The sequence below is a fragment of the Besnoitia besnoiti genome, chromosome V (genome assembly GCF_002563875.1).
Source record: "Besnoitia besnoiti strain Bb-Ger1 chromosome V, whole genome shotgun sequence".
NCBI classification, from domain to species: domain Eukaryota; phylum Apicomplexa; class Conoidasida; order Eucoccidiorida; family Sarcocystidae; genus Besnoitia; species Besnoitia besnoiti.
Window position 1 is genome coordinate 3,101,445 of NC_042360.1, and position 17,413 is coordinate 3,118,857.

A 17,413-nucleotide genomic window follows, 5' to 3' on the forward strand; every position below is an offset into this window, starting at 1 on the left:
ACCAAAGCGTCCTTGGCTACCATCCAGTCGTGTCACAATGTTGGTTTTCCTGTTCTTTGGGCGGCGTACCCGGATATAATTTGTCTGCGCTGGCATGTTCATCCCTTGTAAGTGCTCTGGGGGAGGGACGCTTTTGCCTCTCCCACGAAGCGCTCGTCAGAATGGAACACCATCAAAATATGTATGTGCGCTTGAGATATGCACACATATTTGTCAGCTGACTGCGACGTAATTTCACAACGTGAGAGCACGAAATGATGTCAGCAGTGGGATTCGAACCCACGCCCTCGCGGGCTACGACCTGAACGTAGCGTCCTAGATCACTCGACCATCATGACCCTGGCACCCGTTTCGGAGACATACGGGAACAGGATACAGGGTTGTCCTACTGAAATCATGTTATTCATTTAAAATGGTATGTCTGCTAGCTTTGAGTAGATAAAAAATAGGCGGCTGCAAAAGCTCCGGGGAACATCGCTTTTCCGTGTCGGCATTGTGTTTATACACGGGTTCTGACGTCATGAGCACGCCGGTCTGTAGGCGTATGTGAAAATTACCAACCAGGTTAAACACCGAATAAAAGCCATCCAGGACTACTGGCCTCCTGGGGCACGATCAAATAGTGTCAAACTTGGAAGTTGAGCTCAGACTCTCGCGGTCTAGGACCTCAACTCACCGTCATAGTCCACTCCGCCACAGTAGTATCGGCGTCTTATCTAGAACGTTTTCAGAAGCGAACAAGCATGTCACCGCCAGTCTCTGCTATGCTGGCTGTCCCCCAGCTTGTTATCAGAAAGCTTGCATGTTTCAATAACGAAGCATTAAGAACGTGCGAGCATCTACCCGGGAAGTCGAACTGGCGTCATAGGACTGCGGTCCTCGACCGATGCGCGAAAACATCAACAAATAATGTTTACACAAGAGGGGGAACGCAGATAGTCAAAAAGGAGGGTTCACATTAGATTGGCATCTGTAGCATTAGAAGAGGAAAAGTATTGTCAGAAGTGGGATTCGAACCCACGCCCTCGCGGACTACGACCTGAACGTAGCGTCTTAGACCACTCGACCATCCTGACAATGGCTATTGTTTGCGTCGCCGCCGCGTACGTATAGCTGTTGCCTAAGTGGTACAAGAAACCCCTGGGCTGAACGTGTTCTTTGTGTTGCCCGTCGGTTGCAGCACTTGTAACTATCAGACAGGACACAGGAATATGCCGGGTCTGCTCTTCATCTGGGGCCTCACGGGTGTTATAGCGTCTCCCAGTGAATGTATTCGGAAAATGCGGCTAGTGAAGTGTCGCGCGGTGGCACGATGCTAATGTGGGCCTGCATGACTGGCAAGAAGTAGAGTTTTTCGCGACTCTGCCGCAACCTCTGATGGATCTCATCAAATACGCTGAGGAGCTTGCGGACTCACCAACGACAATCCATACGATAGGCTGGTCTCTTGTCCTCGGCGCACAGAGAAATCTGGTTCGTTGATGAATTTTGGAGGGTGGCAAAAGTAACGTGTAACGAAGATCTCACATGGCTCTCAGAACAGAAACGTATTAATGAGATGAGACAAACCAGAGTTAAAATGTCTGTCAGAAGTGGGATTCGAACCCACGCCCTCGCGGACTACGACCTGAACGTAGCGTCTTAGACCACTCGACCATCCTGACAGCGGCGCTCATCCCGGCACCAGTCGTGTATCAATGTTTATAGTTGTTATTCCTGTTGCGCCCGATGTGTGCTGAAATCACTAAGTGATGCTAGGCAGGAAAATCAGTCCCTCAAAAAGCACTTGTTGCCAGCCACGTTCTTCGTTGGTCTTGATGTCAGTTTTGACGAGTGCGGCTTTTCTCCTTGCATGCGTAGGCTGAAAGGGCCGCGTGCGTTGCCGGTAACACTGCTGTACGCAAGCCCTGCGATTATCGCTATAACAATATCGTTCACTCCCGAATGTGAGAAACTCCCTCACGCCTTCAACAGTAGTGTGGTGCCTTTTCGGCGACCAGGGGCCGGGATGAATGTGGCAAGTGACTGCGACAGCTCTCATCCGTTGCCTCTGTTATGAGCATCCATAAACTAAGGGAAACAAGGAAAGACTTGCTGGCAACTTGAAAGCGTTGCTTGCCGCAGGCGCAAGTCCATCCTTTGGCATGTATTGGGCTGCGCTTTGCTTCTAGAGACTCAATGGTGTTAGCTGCAGCCCCAGGCCCTTCTACGTCTAGGGGAAGAAGCGTCCGCTCTGGCACAGGGTGCAACCACGGAAGATGGTATATAGCAATAAAGTCTTTCAAGAAAAGCCTCTCAGTTCTATTTCTGCCGTCAGCATAGAAGGGGCTTGCGGTCCCTCCGAATACACAACCGACGGCGGGACAGCTCGTTTTTCATCGCACTATTTGTATCGTCTAGGAACAGTGTCTGCGGGTTGTGAAGCCCTGCCGATTCACCGCCCGCGCCATCAGCTTCACTTCGTTTATCGCAGTCACGTCATACTACCTAGCTACGGAGGGTCGCACTTTTGCTCGCTCTTCAGCTCATATTTTCCGCTCGAGCTGCGGGGCTGAAACGCAGTGCTGGTAAAGTTTTTGGCTGCGCTATCACCGGCTCTCTACTTCCCTGCGAACAGGCCTGTGTATGCAGCGCTGCATATATCCTCAGTATGGGCCAGGACATGTTCAATTTGGCTCTGCTTGAGTGAGCTACATCTCGCTCCTGAGGTTCAACTGTCGTAACAACGATAGAGTACATCCCTCCGATCCAATACACGGCGTAGGTAGCGCCATAAGAAACGCAGTTGGTGATCCCTCGCGAGACCGAAGGCAACACGCATGCTTTCTAGCGCGCCTCGTACCTGGCCACACTATGGGTCGCCGTCCGCGTTCCGGGCGTGGTCGTCGCAACGGACTGCAAGATGTCTGTCAGCGTGTGGCCTCTGTCGCCCCTGCGCCCCAAATCTCATCGCAGGCAACAGCAGCTCCTGCGGAAGAGTCGGCGGCTACTGCACAGCCCTTGTTGCGCCGCAGCACCACCGAGACGTCTCTCGTGAACGCGTTGAGCCACTTGCATCTCAGCGGCGAAGATAACCGATGTTCTGCCGACCAACTGGTATCGAGTGCACCCGAAGTGGTACAACCCGGCTCATCAGAGAATGCCACTGATATGAGAAATGGAACTGCACTCTCGCTGCCTAACAAGGGACTCGCAAAGAGGGAAGAACCCGACAACAACGAGAGGGCAGAAGCATCAGCGGTGCATCGTGGGTTTCGTCCTTTCTTGGTGGATTCCCCGGTTAGAGGGCAGCCTTCGATCTCCTCCCAGGAAACTCAGTGCGCAATCTCACCCTCTTTGATGTCGGCAGTAATTCCTCGCTCATCGGTGGGGGGTCTGGGGGTATCGGGGGAGCGGAGTGCTCCTCAGAGCATGGATATACGTCGCTCGCCATTACCATTGGAAAGCAGAAGGGTACCATTAAGCACCAGCAACTGCTTGCAAGCAGCGCCACTACTGCTGCCTTTCAGCCTCGTTCCACATAGAGAGATTCTGGGAGAGGTTTCAACAGATGCAGTTCGCGCCGCAGCCGGCAGCGGACAAGACCAGCTTTTGAGAGCAAGCATGTTCCGTCTGCCTAACCCGGTTCCCAGAAGCCCGTCAAACGAACTCCATGCAAATGACGCCTTAGCTCGATGTCTCCAGCTGCTCACTGCCACAAGCCTGCATGGCATAACGAACCACCTCGAAGACACGAGGTCCTTCGATTTTACACTTCCTCGGTCGTCAGCTGACGAGCAACGGAAGGTGCCTTTTGCACAGCAAACGTTGCGCTGCGGCCCCAATAACACTTTGTTCATCTTTGACTGGGATGACACGCTGTTCCCCTCCACTTGGCTTCGCTGCGCAGGGGTCGATCCGCTGAACCCGCTACAACTCAGGACCCTCGATGATCTGCCCAGACACGTACAGGACGCCTTGACAGTATGTGAAGAAATGGTTCTGCAGGTGTTGGAAGCAGCGCACAGTTTGGGTATGGTAATGGTTGTCAGCAATGCGCATACCCGGTGGCTCCGTCTCAGTCTCGACAAGCTGATGCCTCGCGTCGGAGCGTTGATGAGACAGCGGGAAGTGGCTGTGATGAGCGCGCGGTGCGTCTGCGAAGCTGTCGGGTGCGCTGATGCCGTCCTCTGGAAAACAGCCACTTTCGATGCCATTCTCGATGCTTTCATGCGCGGGCGCTCATCCCGGTCTTCCCGACCCTGTCCTCGTGGGCCCTCGTCCGGCGGTGTACTGCGACTGGAAGAGATTTCTGCAAGCCCGCAGCATTACAGGCTTTTTCCAAGCTGGGGCGACCCACGGTATGAACGGATACCACACGTTTTGCAGAATTCCCCAACAGCTGCAGTCGCCTCCATGGCTCTGGAGGATAGAGATGCCATCGTTGGACCCGCGACACCAGGCGAAGGGTCAGTGAGGACTTCCAACGGCGTCGGTCGCGGAGGCTCTGTATGCGGTGCATCGAGTTCACTTCACCGAGACGTGGCAGGAGGCGCCCACCAGGGCCGCGTAGACTCGGCTGATGGCGGAGTGCTTCAGGCGAGCCGGCTGTCAAAAGGTACGAACCCGAGACAGAGAACTGACGGGAACCGGCGAAGGCTCAGGAGGCAGACCACCAAACGACAGTCCGGTAGGTGGTAAACTACGGGCTGTAGCTCATCGTCTCCATTGCGCTAGCAGAGATACTGCAACACAGCTTGCAGGGATCTTATGCAAACACTGCTGTAAATAAATTCATTTGAGGGGGGCTCCGTATGTCCAGTTTGAGGAGGGAGGCTCGCCGCACCGCACAAACCGTTTAGCAAATCTCCGGTCTCGAAGCCGCGCCACTGCGACAAAGATGCTTCCGCAACACTCCCCGATTACGTACCTACTGCTGCCCGCGACGGATGATGTTCGCACGATGCGGCTGCCAATATGATTATCCTGCCCCCCAACTCTTTAACTGCGAGTCTCCGCGAAAACTAGAGCTACGGATCATGCTGCTTACTGTACGGGAAATCAAAGCCTTCTCCATCGCTGCGGAAAAGGAGGTTCGCCAACAAGATCATGAGCTCTTGCTGCACGCCAATGCATGAATGATGTCATAAGCCTATGGTGCCCCGCGAAATTCTTTTGCGGTCAGCTTTGCAAACTCGAGGCGATCGCCGCACAAATGGTTCCACTGGACCGAAATCAGGTGTTCGCTTTTCTCCTAGTCTGTCAATCGCCCGACAACGGAGCAGCAGCAGCTACTGCAGCAGTTGCAGTGGAGAGAACAGCGGTTCGGACGAGGAAGGCTGTGGTCGTATCTGTGCACAAGGAGAATGCTCCGGGTGGAATGGCGAAGACGACACGTTCCTGGTGAGCTGTTGGTCTACAGCAGCTGCGCACAACCGCCGAACGTATCAGGATTACACTGGCATCGCAACCTTAAGGGCCTTTACCAGAGTGTGAACGCGACACGTGACCTATACAGTTTGGACACGTTCCCCTTAGTAGTGCCTGCTAACCTCTCCCGCCCTTAAAACAAATGGCCGCATTGTCCAGCCCCATTTTTCAAGAATTCTACGGCGTGAACTGTAGGCAAATCATCCGATATATGAACCACTAATCACAGAACCGAGGTGACGAAGATAGTGGCGAATGCGTATAAGACAGGGAACGAGAAATATCTAGTTGTCTCTCCCAACCTCCTACACCGTGCCCCCCCACATGCGTATGGCCGCTTGACCATTTTCCCCTTCGATAGTTCTCCTGTCAAGCTATCAAGGTCCTGTCCACACGTTTGTTCTAGCCTCCGTTATTCACTGTCTAAAGCGTGGATTGGCGTTAAAGTTTCTGCGCTCTCTGAAACGATCCGGCATCAGGACAGCACCCCCATGCAGGCCGACAGCTTCTATAACATTCTTGCCGTCGGTGACCAAGCTCACGACAGATTTGCCTTCTTTACAGCGGCGCAGAACGTTCTTCAGCGCCGTAAAGCAGAAGCATGCCAACACCTACAAGCGGACCAGCATACGCCTGAGCAGGAGCCTCGATTCCTGGAACTGGATACATTCACCGCTTCCTCATACGCGACTGTACCTCCCGTCGTTGTCGCTTCGTCTACGGGCACGAGCTGTTTAGGGCAGGACCTCGCTGTAGAGCCGCCCAGCCTGCTCGATACTCAGTTTGAAGTCGTTATTGACTTCGACAACGCGGGGCTGCAGCGGCAAGTCCGGCAGTTGCAGGCTCTGCAGCAGAAGCATTTCCCGCTCCCTCTGTGCCAGCAGCTGCAACCGTTAGCGTCTTTCGCGCAGCAGACCTCTGCGGTCAGTGAGCGTCTTCAGTGGCACTTTCGCTGGCCCACATCCCCTCTCCTGTCTCATGCCCCAGAGACCCTCCTCCTGCGTCGGCTTAGCCACACGAGTAGCGACAGCCGGTCGGCGACTGACGATCGAGACGGTGGCGGTGCGGATGAACTGCCGGCCAGGGGGGAACTTCCGTTTCCCGAAAACTCTACACAAGCCGGTCAGTGGAATTCAGCGGGCGATGCAGCCGAAGCTAAAGCGACACCACGTAGCGGTGCTCGCCGAGCGAGAAAGCGGCAGGTTCGCAGACCAGGGCCGCGGAGCCACGGCGGCGTCACGAGGCCTTCCGCCGATCTGCGACTTCGGAAGGCCGCTGCAGACGCAATGCAGGGAGCCGACTGCGAGAGGAAAGTGTTGGAACGCGGACAGCAGACCGATGAACAGAAAGGCGGTCGTGCCGGCGGTGACTTCCCTCCGCAGACGAGGGCCTCCACAGGAGTGGGTGACGGATCTCAGCCTGTATACGCTAAGAGCATCCGTCTGATGGCAGGGCCGTCAGCTGCGGAACTGAGCCAGCAACTGGGCGTCCTTTTGAGCTCTCTCCGGCGCTTAGCAGAGTCGCCTTCTTTCCACGACTTGCAAATGCAAAACGAGGGCATCCCGCCTCCTCACAGTGCATCTTCCACACCTTCCAGATCCAAAACACCCACCGAACGGGGAAACGCCGCTTCTGTGGCATCGGCGGCTTCAGCAGCGGCCATGGCTGCAGCTGTCGCAGCAGCAAGCGCAGCAGCCACGGCAGCAGCGGCGGCTCAAGGGGCAGCGACGCCTAGAGGGGCTTTTTCTGCTCCTGTTGAGGCAGTCTTTGCTGCGTCAGCTGCTGCTCGCGCAGCCGCGACGGCGGCAGCAACTGCTGCTGACGCATTCGCAGCCACTGCAGCAGAGAGGTGTGTGGAGGCTGCCGTTAACACTGGCCTAATCCCTCTTCCCCCAGAGGCGAACGAACAAACACGTAAACGGCAGGAATTAGGCGATCTGGCGCAGAGGACACATCTTGCCAAGTACTTCAACGAGTGGCGCCGCCTCGTTGCTCACGGAAACAAGGCCACCGAACTCAAAAATGGAAACCACCCTGACACCGTGCCAAACGCTCCACGTGAAGAACAGGGGGAAGGGGGTCAGGCCCAGCGACTCACATCCCACAGGCCGAACGAACTGGACGACTCATCGCACGGCGGGTGTGACATCGCTCACAGTGAAGGCAATTTTGAGGAAGACATGGACGCATTTGGGGCAGCTGAGGAGGAGAAATTAATGCGGGTGAAGTGCTTTCACCGGGGCTCCCCAAAGCGACGGATGACGACGCGCCGCTAGAGCCGCCGTTGCCTGCCCAGTTCACAGTAATCGACTACGCACTCCCACCGCCCAAATGTATTCTGGGCCATCCTATCACGGATCAACACAGACAGCGGGGCCCGGCCTGACAGGACAAACCTAAAGAGGGTTTCAGATCTTTAAGAGTCTTGACGCTCTGCGGCGAAAGACGGACAGAGAGGGATACTGAACGGTGGGATGTATTAAGGGTTCATCGACCGAGGAGGCTGCGCAATCTCGAGACACATAACGAGCGGCGCAGAAGCCGGCTCCAGCGAATACCGGTTCTGTTACCACTGAACGTAGAATGATCCGGCATATATTATGTACCATGCGAAAAGCCAGGTATACGGCACTAAGTAGATAGGATGTAATCCGCCGTGATGACACAGGCTTTAGATTCTGGTCCCTACTGTCGTTATCTGATGCCCGCATCCAGCTATCGCACCCCCACATTCATTCGCGGAGTCTGTTTCAATCCTCGTTATAACCGAGAAGCCCTGACAACTATTTCCGCAACTTTGAAAAGCCAGATTAGTTCAGCCATAGGGAAACAGAAAGACGAAAGGCACGGGAAACCGGTATAAGAGGGTGGGAGTACGAGAGGGGGAGTTCTGGCTTATTGTAACATTGACACCACCAGCATGAAGCCATGCAGCCTTGGTTCCCAGTGCAGGTATGGTGCTCTGAGGGGGGATCCCTCGGTGGTACCTGCGTCCCTAAGTCATCGCAATTCCTTGTTCTGTGCATGTGGTTGATAGTATCGTAGAAGTGTCGCATAGCAATGACCAGGATTTCTGATCTGCGTAGAGTCCCTATGGTTTAGGCTCACATACTCGTAGAACTATGTCTGGCCTCAATACTCGGCGATTCCGTGATTTACGCCGGTGCGGGGCGAGCATCCTTGTCAAGGTACCTCCCGATGGACTCTTTGTCGGCTGCGTGACGCCTTGGCTTTCTGTCAGGAGTGTGACGGTTACACCTCGATCCAACACACTTTTCAAAAACGCTGATGTGTCTGTCTGTTCTGTTCTGGGGTTCTCCATTTGTTGGTGGTCTGCGCTACCGTGACATGTGCCTTGCACATTTTATACATGCTGTTTTCGCACCGCGCGAGGTCCATCTCTTCAATCTGTATGTGACTTCGCCGCACTTCCAGCTGCACCCTGCTCAGGCATCTGTGCATGTCACTTGAAACAACACAATCGAACTGAAGCATCCGCTGTTATCTAAATTACCGTGTCAAAGTGCCTGGAATGGATGACACATTACCACCTCAAGACGTCGTCACTTCAGTTTTCATCCCATTGGGTCTCCGCCCTAAAGCCTGTCAGCAGTAACGCGCACCGCCTTTCTAGAAGAAACTGCGAGCCATGAAGAACCCTGGTTCTTAATCCCTTTCCAAGTATCTCAGACAAAGGCGTGCTGGTTGTCAGAAAAAAGTAGCAGTAGCCGTCCCCCAACCACGTCTCGTACACTTCGGACGTAACTCAGATTAGTCATCATCCGCCATCATTTCCTGGACACGTATCCTCACTGTCAGTTCACGTACCCTACAGCCTGCTGGGTGAGCAATATGTGTGCCTTGTTTGACAGTTCAAACCTGCAGGTTTGAATTTCTGGATCGTAAGCAACAGCGGCTACACCCCTCATGGTGAAGACTCTACGGCATGCCTGTCGGATCGCCGAGGGAACTTTGAGGAGGAGTAATGGGAACTCTCAGTGATCGCAAGTTGATGAAGTGCTGGGTGCCTCAGATTCGATCGCCACCAGCAGGCGTTTTCAGTTGCCTGCCGTTGTGTATGTAGCCGCAGAAGCGTGTAAGGCAGCAAGGACTTCGGATCATAGAATAAAAACTCGTGTCCCGCTGACGATTTCACACCCGCGCTGCACTGTGCAATTGTACACCCCTTTTCTTCCTGGCCAAAAGGCACAGTGAGAGAAAAAATCTCCGGTCTGCCACACAAGCTAGCTTCCAGCGCATGCAGAGCCCCAGACAATGGCAGCACAGTGGCACGCGGATGTGCAACTCTGCGGGCGAACTCAATAGCGATACGTGAAATACCACTGCAGCGCCTTCAGCACCGAGCATTTTGCTGAGGACACTACGAGGTCAGTCTTTTCTTTTATGGGAGACCGGTGTCTTCGAATTGCGTGCGTGCCACAGGCTCAGGAACGCGCGTGGACACGAGAAACTCCGCCGTGGCACAACTTGGGAACTCCGTCCTCGACCTTCCGAACGAGACATAGTTTTCTGGCGTTACCGGCCTTCACCTTTTCCTCCCTTCCCGTGTTGACGTGGCTTGTCCGTTGCGGCGTCACTTCATTTATCTTTTTGTAAACTTGTGCCGCTCTTGTTTTTCGCGTGCCCGCCAAGCCCCCTTCGAGCTCGCGCCCGCCATGGCGCCTCACCGTCCAGGAGGGTGCCACTCCCACCCGCGCCCGGCGCAGGCGTTTTCAGATTTCCCGCAGTATTCCAACAGCGGCGAGAACGACGCTCCACACACGTCGTCGCCCGTCGACAGCCATTCGCGCTGTCCATCTACGGATCCAAGTGTTGTGTCAGGCGCATCGCACGTGGCTTTCTGCGCGTCCGTGCCGTCATTTTCGCCCGCCGATTCGTTCTGCCCCCCGGCGAGCCTGAAACGCACTTGCGGCCCTTCACACGCGCCCGCATCTCCACTGGGCCTCTCGCGGGAAGGCTCCGCAGCTGGCGTTTGGCACGCCGGTTTTTCTCAAGCTGGGGGCAGCCGGCAGGGTCACTTCACAGCCAGCCACTTTCTTCCGTTGTTGACAGAACTGTTCATAGCTCTCTTCAAGTCGCACTGCTTCTCCTCCCTGGTCGTTCGCGTGCTGCAGGCGATCGAGGACGAAATCGTCGTCGACGACTCCTTCGTTCCTTATCTCACATCGCCTCGTGCCGACGCCCTGTGGACGAGCGGCTCGGCAGCCACGGGGCTGGGCGGTGGCGGCGACGAGCGATTTCTGTCGGATGCGACAGCGGACGACAGCGAGGCCCACGAGGGCGCGGGCGCCGACGACGCCTTCGCTTCTTTTCCTTCAGAAGCGGAGCCTGATGCCGACAAGAAGGTACCGAACGCCCCTCGCTCCTCCGCTTCCTCGCCGTCCTCCTCGACGCCGCCGCTGGGACCTTCGCCCCCTCCCGAGCGCGCTGTGTCTGCGTCGGACCCCGCGAAGAAGGTCGGAACACGGTGGCCTCTGTTCTGTCCGCCAGTGATCTCCTCGTTCGGCTCTCTCTCAAGCCATATGCCGAGCGGCCCGCTGGCTGGCATGCCGCACACCGCGAGCGGAGCCTGTGGAGGGTCTGGCCTTTCCCATCTTTGGAGTTTCGGCTTTGGCGCATTCAGCGGGTATGGCGGCTGTCGCCACACTGCCGGCGGGGAAGTCCCTTTTTTCACCAAGCTGCGGCTCGTTGAGGCCTTCCAGAGGGTCGACGCCATCACCGGCATGACCAAGCGAAAGGTCGTGCCGCCCTCGTTTCACGAGTGCCGCACCATTCTTAATTTGGCTCAGGTGAGTTTGCAGCCACGCATATTGCCATGGAGGAGTGCTGAGAGACGCTCCGCGCACGGAAGATGCACCAAACAGCTCAGAGCAGAGCGACAGTTGGCCAGCGGCAAGTCTCAAGAGGAAGTCTCTTCTCAATTTCCTCGTCTTGAGGCGGAACCAAGCGGCGAAGGAGGCAGCGCGTAGACGGTGGACACCGCAGAGCGAGACTGAGTGTTGGGAAGGTGACGAGAGCAAGGGCGCCGCGTGAAAGCCTTTTTGTGAACTTCACGAGCAAGTCTTTCTCTTTCTCCTGTTGACACGTGTGCACGCGGGTTAGATTCTCGCTAGCAGGTCTCAGCTGCGGCTAATCACGATGGACGGAGACGAGACTCTTTACCCGGACGGCGCAAACTTCACCGACACAAGAATCGCGAAGAAAATCGCTGCGCTGCTGCAACGGGGAACGAAAGTCGCCGTCGTCACAGCTGCAGGCGAGCGGCAGGGTTTGTGGCCGGCAGGCCTGGCTTGGAGCAATAGCGGCTACGTTCCCTCGCTGATATTTGGCGTTCCACACATCCTACAGTTCGCAAAACAAATCTGTGCCTCCACTAGTGCAGTCCGTGTCGCTTGTTCGACTCCATGGAATGCCGATATTCTGCGGTTATCTTGCACGTAGCACGCGGCGGCTTAAACCCTATGCCCCTAACGATTCCGCCTCTACGTATATCTGCATATAAATATATATATATGTATTTGCATGTGTGCATGGGCACAGAAGGGCGGTGCAGCGTGATCTCGACACGCGGGTTTTCTGTGGCCTTGATTGTGCGTGTAAATGTCCTCCACCGGAGGCTTGTATGCTGTGTCGCTTTGGCTGCTGGCGTCGGATTTCTTCCGTACTCGGATAGAGGCTCCTGAGCGGAAGTCACGAGCGCATCGCCGCCCTTCCTCTGTTTGCCAGGCTATGGATACGAGGTCGCACGGTACCACGAACGGCTCGGCTTGCTCTTTGAGTATTTAAAGGACGCGAATTTGTCTGCCGAGGCGGCGGGAAACTTTTACGTTATGGGGGGAGAGTCAAACTATCTTATGCAGTACGTCCACTTTTTCGAGGGGCGCCACGTACGTTGCCTCTGGTAGAGCCCTGAAGATGCCGCTGCGTGAGAGACCGGCGATCGAATTCTGGCGGCAGCATTCTTCGCGTGACACCACAACCTCCACACCACTCCCGCGAACTGTCCGATCAGCTGCTGCATGCAACATGCGCGAGTGAAACGCCGTGTATATACATGCGCAGGCCTTGGCGAGCACCGAGTGTGAGGTCAGACTGCATTCTGTACCGCGTAGCGCACCTTTCCCAGTTCGCCCAGACTGCGCGCGGCCAGGGGGAACTCACCTGCATTCCCCGGCAGTGTGCTTCCCCGCCGCAGCGCCGTCGCGTCTGTCTATTGCCGCGCTGCGTTTCGCTGGCTCCAGCGTCAAATCTGGTTCTGTGTTGTGCATCACCGCGGAGGAGCGCGTGTGGCAGCGTTTACCTTGCGGGTTTGGATGGGTCCTTCTCGTTTGCTTTTATCTTCCGTTCGCTCCTTCGCAGACTCTCGCCGTCCTTCACGCTCGCCCCGGTCGATGAAGCACTGTGGACTTCGTTCCGCCCTGGATGCTGTCCGCTCGATGCGCAGCGCCTTCTGGATCTCGCTGAGGAGGCTTTGCGCACCTTGAGCGAAGACCTGAAGCTTCCCGCGTGTATCTTGAGGAAGGCGCGAGCGGTCGGCCTCATCCGAAAGCCCGTCAATGAAGACAACGACGGTAGGCTGCGCAGCAGAAGCGACTTGGACAGAAGCTGAAGCCTTTCTACGTGTCTGGATTGATGCATGTTCACCCTTTCTCATGTATATACACGTGGATACATGTGCGCATAGAAGCAGCTACACGCCGTGCTGTGTCCATTTTCGGGCCTGCCTTTCGCTGTTGTCGCTCCTCCAGAGAGTATCTTTGGCTTTGTCAGCGACGGGGGCATGCACCGAGAGAACCTGGAAGAGATCGTCATGCGCGTGCGGCGCGTTATCCGCGACGAATTTGGTACGAGTGCGCATATCCGCTTGAATATATGTAGTTATTTGAACAGTTGAAGTGATAGGCTGCTTAGAGGTCGCTGAGTCACTCGGGATCGTCAACCCACATCGGTTTGCTTCATACACACTCCCGTCTGGCTTCTCTGTAACTGCCTTCGAAGAATCCTTCGTCGTCAGGTTGTCATGTGTACACTATCCTTTCAAAAGCATAACATTTGAGTGTATCATAATATATATATCTATTGCTGTTGGCAGGGCGTCTCGTTCTGCCTTGTTTTTGCTGTCTAGCGCTTTGTGTGTGCATGATCTGCAGGGATCGTCTCTTTTTCGGGGTCTCTTCATGGTCTTCTCCTCTTTTGCGTCTGGTGGCGCGTGCGGCGTGGAGCGCTCTCTCTCGGGTGAGGTTTGTGTGTAAGGCGTGTGTTTTGTTTTTTGGCTGTGAGTCTCAGGCCCGCAATGCATGGTGCCGTGGAGCGCGTTCAACGGCGGCAAAGACGTGTGGGTTGACATCGGCAACAAGGCTGAAGGCGTGGCGATGCTTCAGGGGCTCTTTCAGCTCTCGCCGCGCGAGTGTCTTCACGTCGGCGACCAGTTTGGCGCGAGCGGAAACGACTTGCCGGCTCGGTAAGCGCCCCTGATTTGCATGCCTGCGGACGGGGGGCGGCGTGGGCGCGGGGTCAGGAACTCATCACGTAGTATTGCGGACGTTCACGTTTCTAGGCAAAATCTCCTTCAACACCTGAGTGCGTGCGTTCGGTTATCTGTATCTCATAACGTAAGCCTTCTCCAGGGTTCTACGAAGAGTCCATTCTTCGTTTACTCGGCTTGTGTGAACGCAAAAGATGAGGGAATCCAACAGCATGCGCCTGAATGCCTTCGAGAGGACGTTGCAGGATCTTGTCCACATGCGGCATGCAACCCTGTTCATTGAGGCGGGCGCACGCGGCGTCAGTTCGGACTGTTTATCTGCGCCGCGTGTTTCCGCAGCGTCTGCTCGCCGACAGCGTGGATCGCGAACCCTCAGGAGACTGCGGCCGTGCTGCATGAGCTGCTGCTGGTGAGCCCGGCGCCGCCCCAGGCGCCGTTGCCGGAGGTAGACTCGAAGGCGCAGCAGGCGCGGAAGCAGGCCTAGCGAAATGTAAGGCGCTGCGGCGCCCAGTGGACACATGCGCTGAGGCTCTGTGACTGCCAGCGAAGCCCAAGATGCATCCGAACTCGCGCGCAGCCGTCGACTCGGAGTTGCAACTCTCGAGACGCAGCGGGGTTCTCCTGCGGCACACGCGACCGAAAGCGAACCCAGAGAAGGCACCGACACGATTGAGCACAGTCAGGTGGCTGTTAAAGCCCGTGCTCGCTCTGCAGGAGCACACGTGAGCACTGTTTCGCAAACCAAAACAGACAGACAGCACAAAGAGGCAGAAACAGTGTGCTGTACGCAAAAATACACAGAAGCAAAAGACACCCGGTATACGAGGTTAGACCGAGCGTCACCCCGATACGCGGCCGACTCGACGTCTCGCGAGTGGGGACTCTGACGGGGTCGCCCTTCTTTCGTCGTATTTCCCCTTGGGGGGACGGGGGTACTCTGCCGTGGATGTGCACTGACGTCCGTGGCGCTGTTGACCTGAGAGTCGCAACGCGGCGCTATGTCCTCACCCCGTTTGAACGGCTGAAGGTTTGCCTAGGGCGCTGAGTGTTGCGGCGCCCTACATACGTGCACAAATATATGTATATATCTAATTGTACATATGTCTTTAAAGTTGCTTTCTTCGTGCAAGATATTCCCGCGAAGAGTTGGTCCTAGCGTCTGTGTCTTTTAGAAGTGTCGCTCTACGTGTGCATAGGCAGGGGCGCTAAACGCATCTGCGAAAAGTGGGGCCTATGCACTGTGGGCTTTTCTGCACCGCACGAGCTCAGGCGGTGGCGAACCGGCCTGAGACTTACAGACTTATATTTGGGGATTCGACAGGCACTCCGCGTCGGTTTCTCTCAAAACGCGTTGAGAGTTCCTCGAGCAGCAGTCGGGAGGAGCCAGTTAGCACGTAGTGACTGGCAAGGCGCATGCCCGACTTTCAGAAAAGCGAGGATGGGCATGACGCGCAGGGTTTTACCACGTCTAGCTCTAGACGCAAAGGATTTCAGACGGGGCATGCGCGCACAAGCAACTGGATGGTTGACATGCATGTCAGAACATCCACGAAATGCCTCGCCAAGAGCAGTCTTTCTGCGTATCTATTCCTGCATACGTTGAGGCATTCCGGATATTCGTTCTATTGTGTTCGCGGGGGCGGAAGCATCCCGTCTGCACTGAACTACAGCTAGCGCATTGTGTACACGGCAGTGCCGACGTAACTCGCAGAGGGAGAGCGGGACAGCATGTGTGTTGTTCGTCGTTTTCGACATGTGCGACTGCTTCAGCACTGAAGGCTAATGTGATTCATCCTGTACGAATTTCGTGCCATAGTTGGTTTACGACCCAGATTCCCAGACTCTACCGCCGTAGCCGGCGCAGCGAAGTGTCAGAAAAAGAGAGGCAAACTGACTACATCGACCATAGCCCAGCCGCCATGTTGAACTCCGATTTAGGAAGGTTCCGTGCAAAATCACAATCGAACCTCCCTTCAGAGGCTGCCCCCTGTACTTCCACGTCGAGTGTAAATAAGCCTGAGTACAACCTTCTGTCTCTACATGTCTGTATCAATATGTAAATATCTATGCAGACACCATTTTGTTGTAGTCATACAGAAGAGCGACAGCATGCACCGCGGCCGAAACGCGCTGGGTATTATACACCTTTTGATGCCTGCACATGCGTATTTCTCGTTTACCGGCCCCGCGTGCGCCAGGTGAAACTTTGTCTGTTAATATATATATCCGGGTTCACGTGTACACGTCTAACTTCATGCATCTTCACTATCCATATATCTAACTAGGCATGTATAGATGCTGCGCGCGTGGGAACTGCAAACGACCTGTCTACCGGAGGCCTAGATATCCCTAGGTTTCTTTTTGGGTGATTGTTCGCTTCCTTTCAGCTTTTGGAAACACTCCCATAACCGCAGATTGCAGTTTCGCACGGTCCGCACATGCAAGTTCCTGGTGAACAAACGTGGCGAGGACAGTCGCGCACGAAACGGAAAAAATGTTATCATCATCAGTGGCTTACGCACGTCGGCATTTCGACGCAGCCAAGTGCCAGACGGGAAGGCACGTCTCCTCAGTTGCACAACACACTCATACTCACGAGACAAAAAGGCTCTAAAGCTCTCCAACGAAAACAAGAGTTGCGGCTCAGCCAACGTGGTTTAGTCAGGTGTGCAGGATCGCATGCAATCCATGTGTATGTCGTCGGAACACGCTGAAAAATGCGCATTGCTGAATACGGAGCAAGTATATGCACAATCTGTCGCAGTACGAGTCGGTGTACGCACTGCTGACGGCAGAGGGAATCGACCGCAGGTCTATAAGATACTACTGGATACTCTCGCCAGCGGGGTGGATTGCACGTGACGAGGCCCGAGATACACAAACAGACGACAGGGACTTGCATCCTGACGCATGAACAAACAAAAAGATCAAAATTGTAATTCCGCGCGTGTCGTAAGGGACATACATGGACGCACGCGAAGCAATAGCCACGGCCGGGCAAAATGCGAGAGCGGTGGGGAGGAGAAGACGGTGCGGTGCATGTGAGTTTGCGAGATGGAACTCGAGCCGCCTCGCCGCATGTCCAGGAATACGCGTGTATAGCTACGTAAACCGCCGCATGCGCCTGCCTCCCTGAAGCAAGGCACGGTTTGTAAATAGACACAAAAAACACAAGACCGCAGGTCCCAAGCTTATCCACAAAAACCCCGAGCGCGTAGGCATCACTGGAGCACAACGACGGCCCTTCCGGGCGGCCGCTCACATGACTGTATAGACACGCACGCTTAGGTGCAAACAGACAAATCTTTAAACATAATGAAAGAGAGACCGCAGTGACTTGCCAAACACGAACAAGCACGAACATGCACACGCGGACCAGCCGCTCGCAAGGCAAAAGCGCGAATAAACCTGCGTGAAAAGATATAGGCGCTTGTTCAGAAAATGCACACAAGCCATACAGCGGAAGGGAAACCAGACAACCGCCCAACGGGCATGTGC

At 55.3% G+C, this 17,413-nt stretch overlaps 2 protein-coding genes and 3 non-coding genes across 5 annotated transcripts; 2 read left to right on the top strand and 3 right to left on the bottom strand.

The window, feature by feature from the left end:
* Positions 1 to 258: 258 nt before the first annotated feature.
* On the bottom strand, positions 259 to 338 carry BESB_063860. Its single transcript has one exon. It is a non-coding gene; the product is annotated as a tRNA-Leu (tRNA).
* A 658-nt stretch (positions 339 to 996) lies between these two features.
* Positions 997 to 1,076, bottom strand: BESB_063850. The gene has a single exon. It is a non-coding gene; the product is annotated as a tRNA-Leu (tRNA).
* Positions 1,077 to 1,584: 508 nt separating this feature from the next.
* On the bottom strand, positions 1,585 to 1,664 carry BESB_063840. Its single transcript has one exon. It is a non-coding gene; the product is annotated as a tRNA-Leu (tRNA).
* A 1,939-nt stretch (positions 1,665 to 3,603) lies between these two features.
* Positions 3,604 to 7,685, top strand: BESB_062560 (uncharacterized protein; the record flags this gene model as incomplete). Its single annotated transcript, XM_029364670.1, has 3 exons — positions 3,604 to 4,597; positions 5,165 to 5,382; positions 5,889 to 7,685. 3 exons carry the CDS (start codon positions 3,604 to 3,606, stop codon positions 7,683 to 7,685), a joined length of 3,009 nt encoding a protein of 1,002 aa, XP_029219378.1.
* Positions 7,686 to 10,085: 2,400 nt separating this feature from the next.
* Positions 10,086 to 14,399, top strand: BESB_062570 (putative IMP-specific 5'-nucleotidase 1; the record flags this gene model as incomplete). Its single annotated transcript, XM_029364671.1, has 7 exons — positions 10,086 to 11,219; positions 11,533 to 11,686; positions 12,157 to 12,289; positions 12,790 to 13,001; positions 13,179 to 13,274; positions 13,717 to 13,891; positions 14,255 to 14,399. The coding sequence occupies 7 exons, from the start codon at positions 10,086 to 10,088 to the stop codon at positions 14,397 to 14,399; spliced, it is 2,049 nt and encodes a 682-aa protein (XP_029219379.1).
* Between the last annotated feature and the right edge of the window lie 3,014 nt (positions 14,400 to 17,413).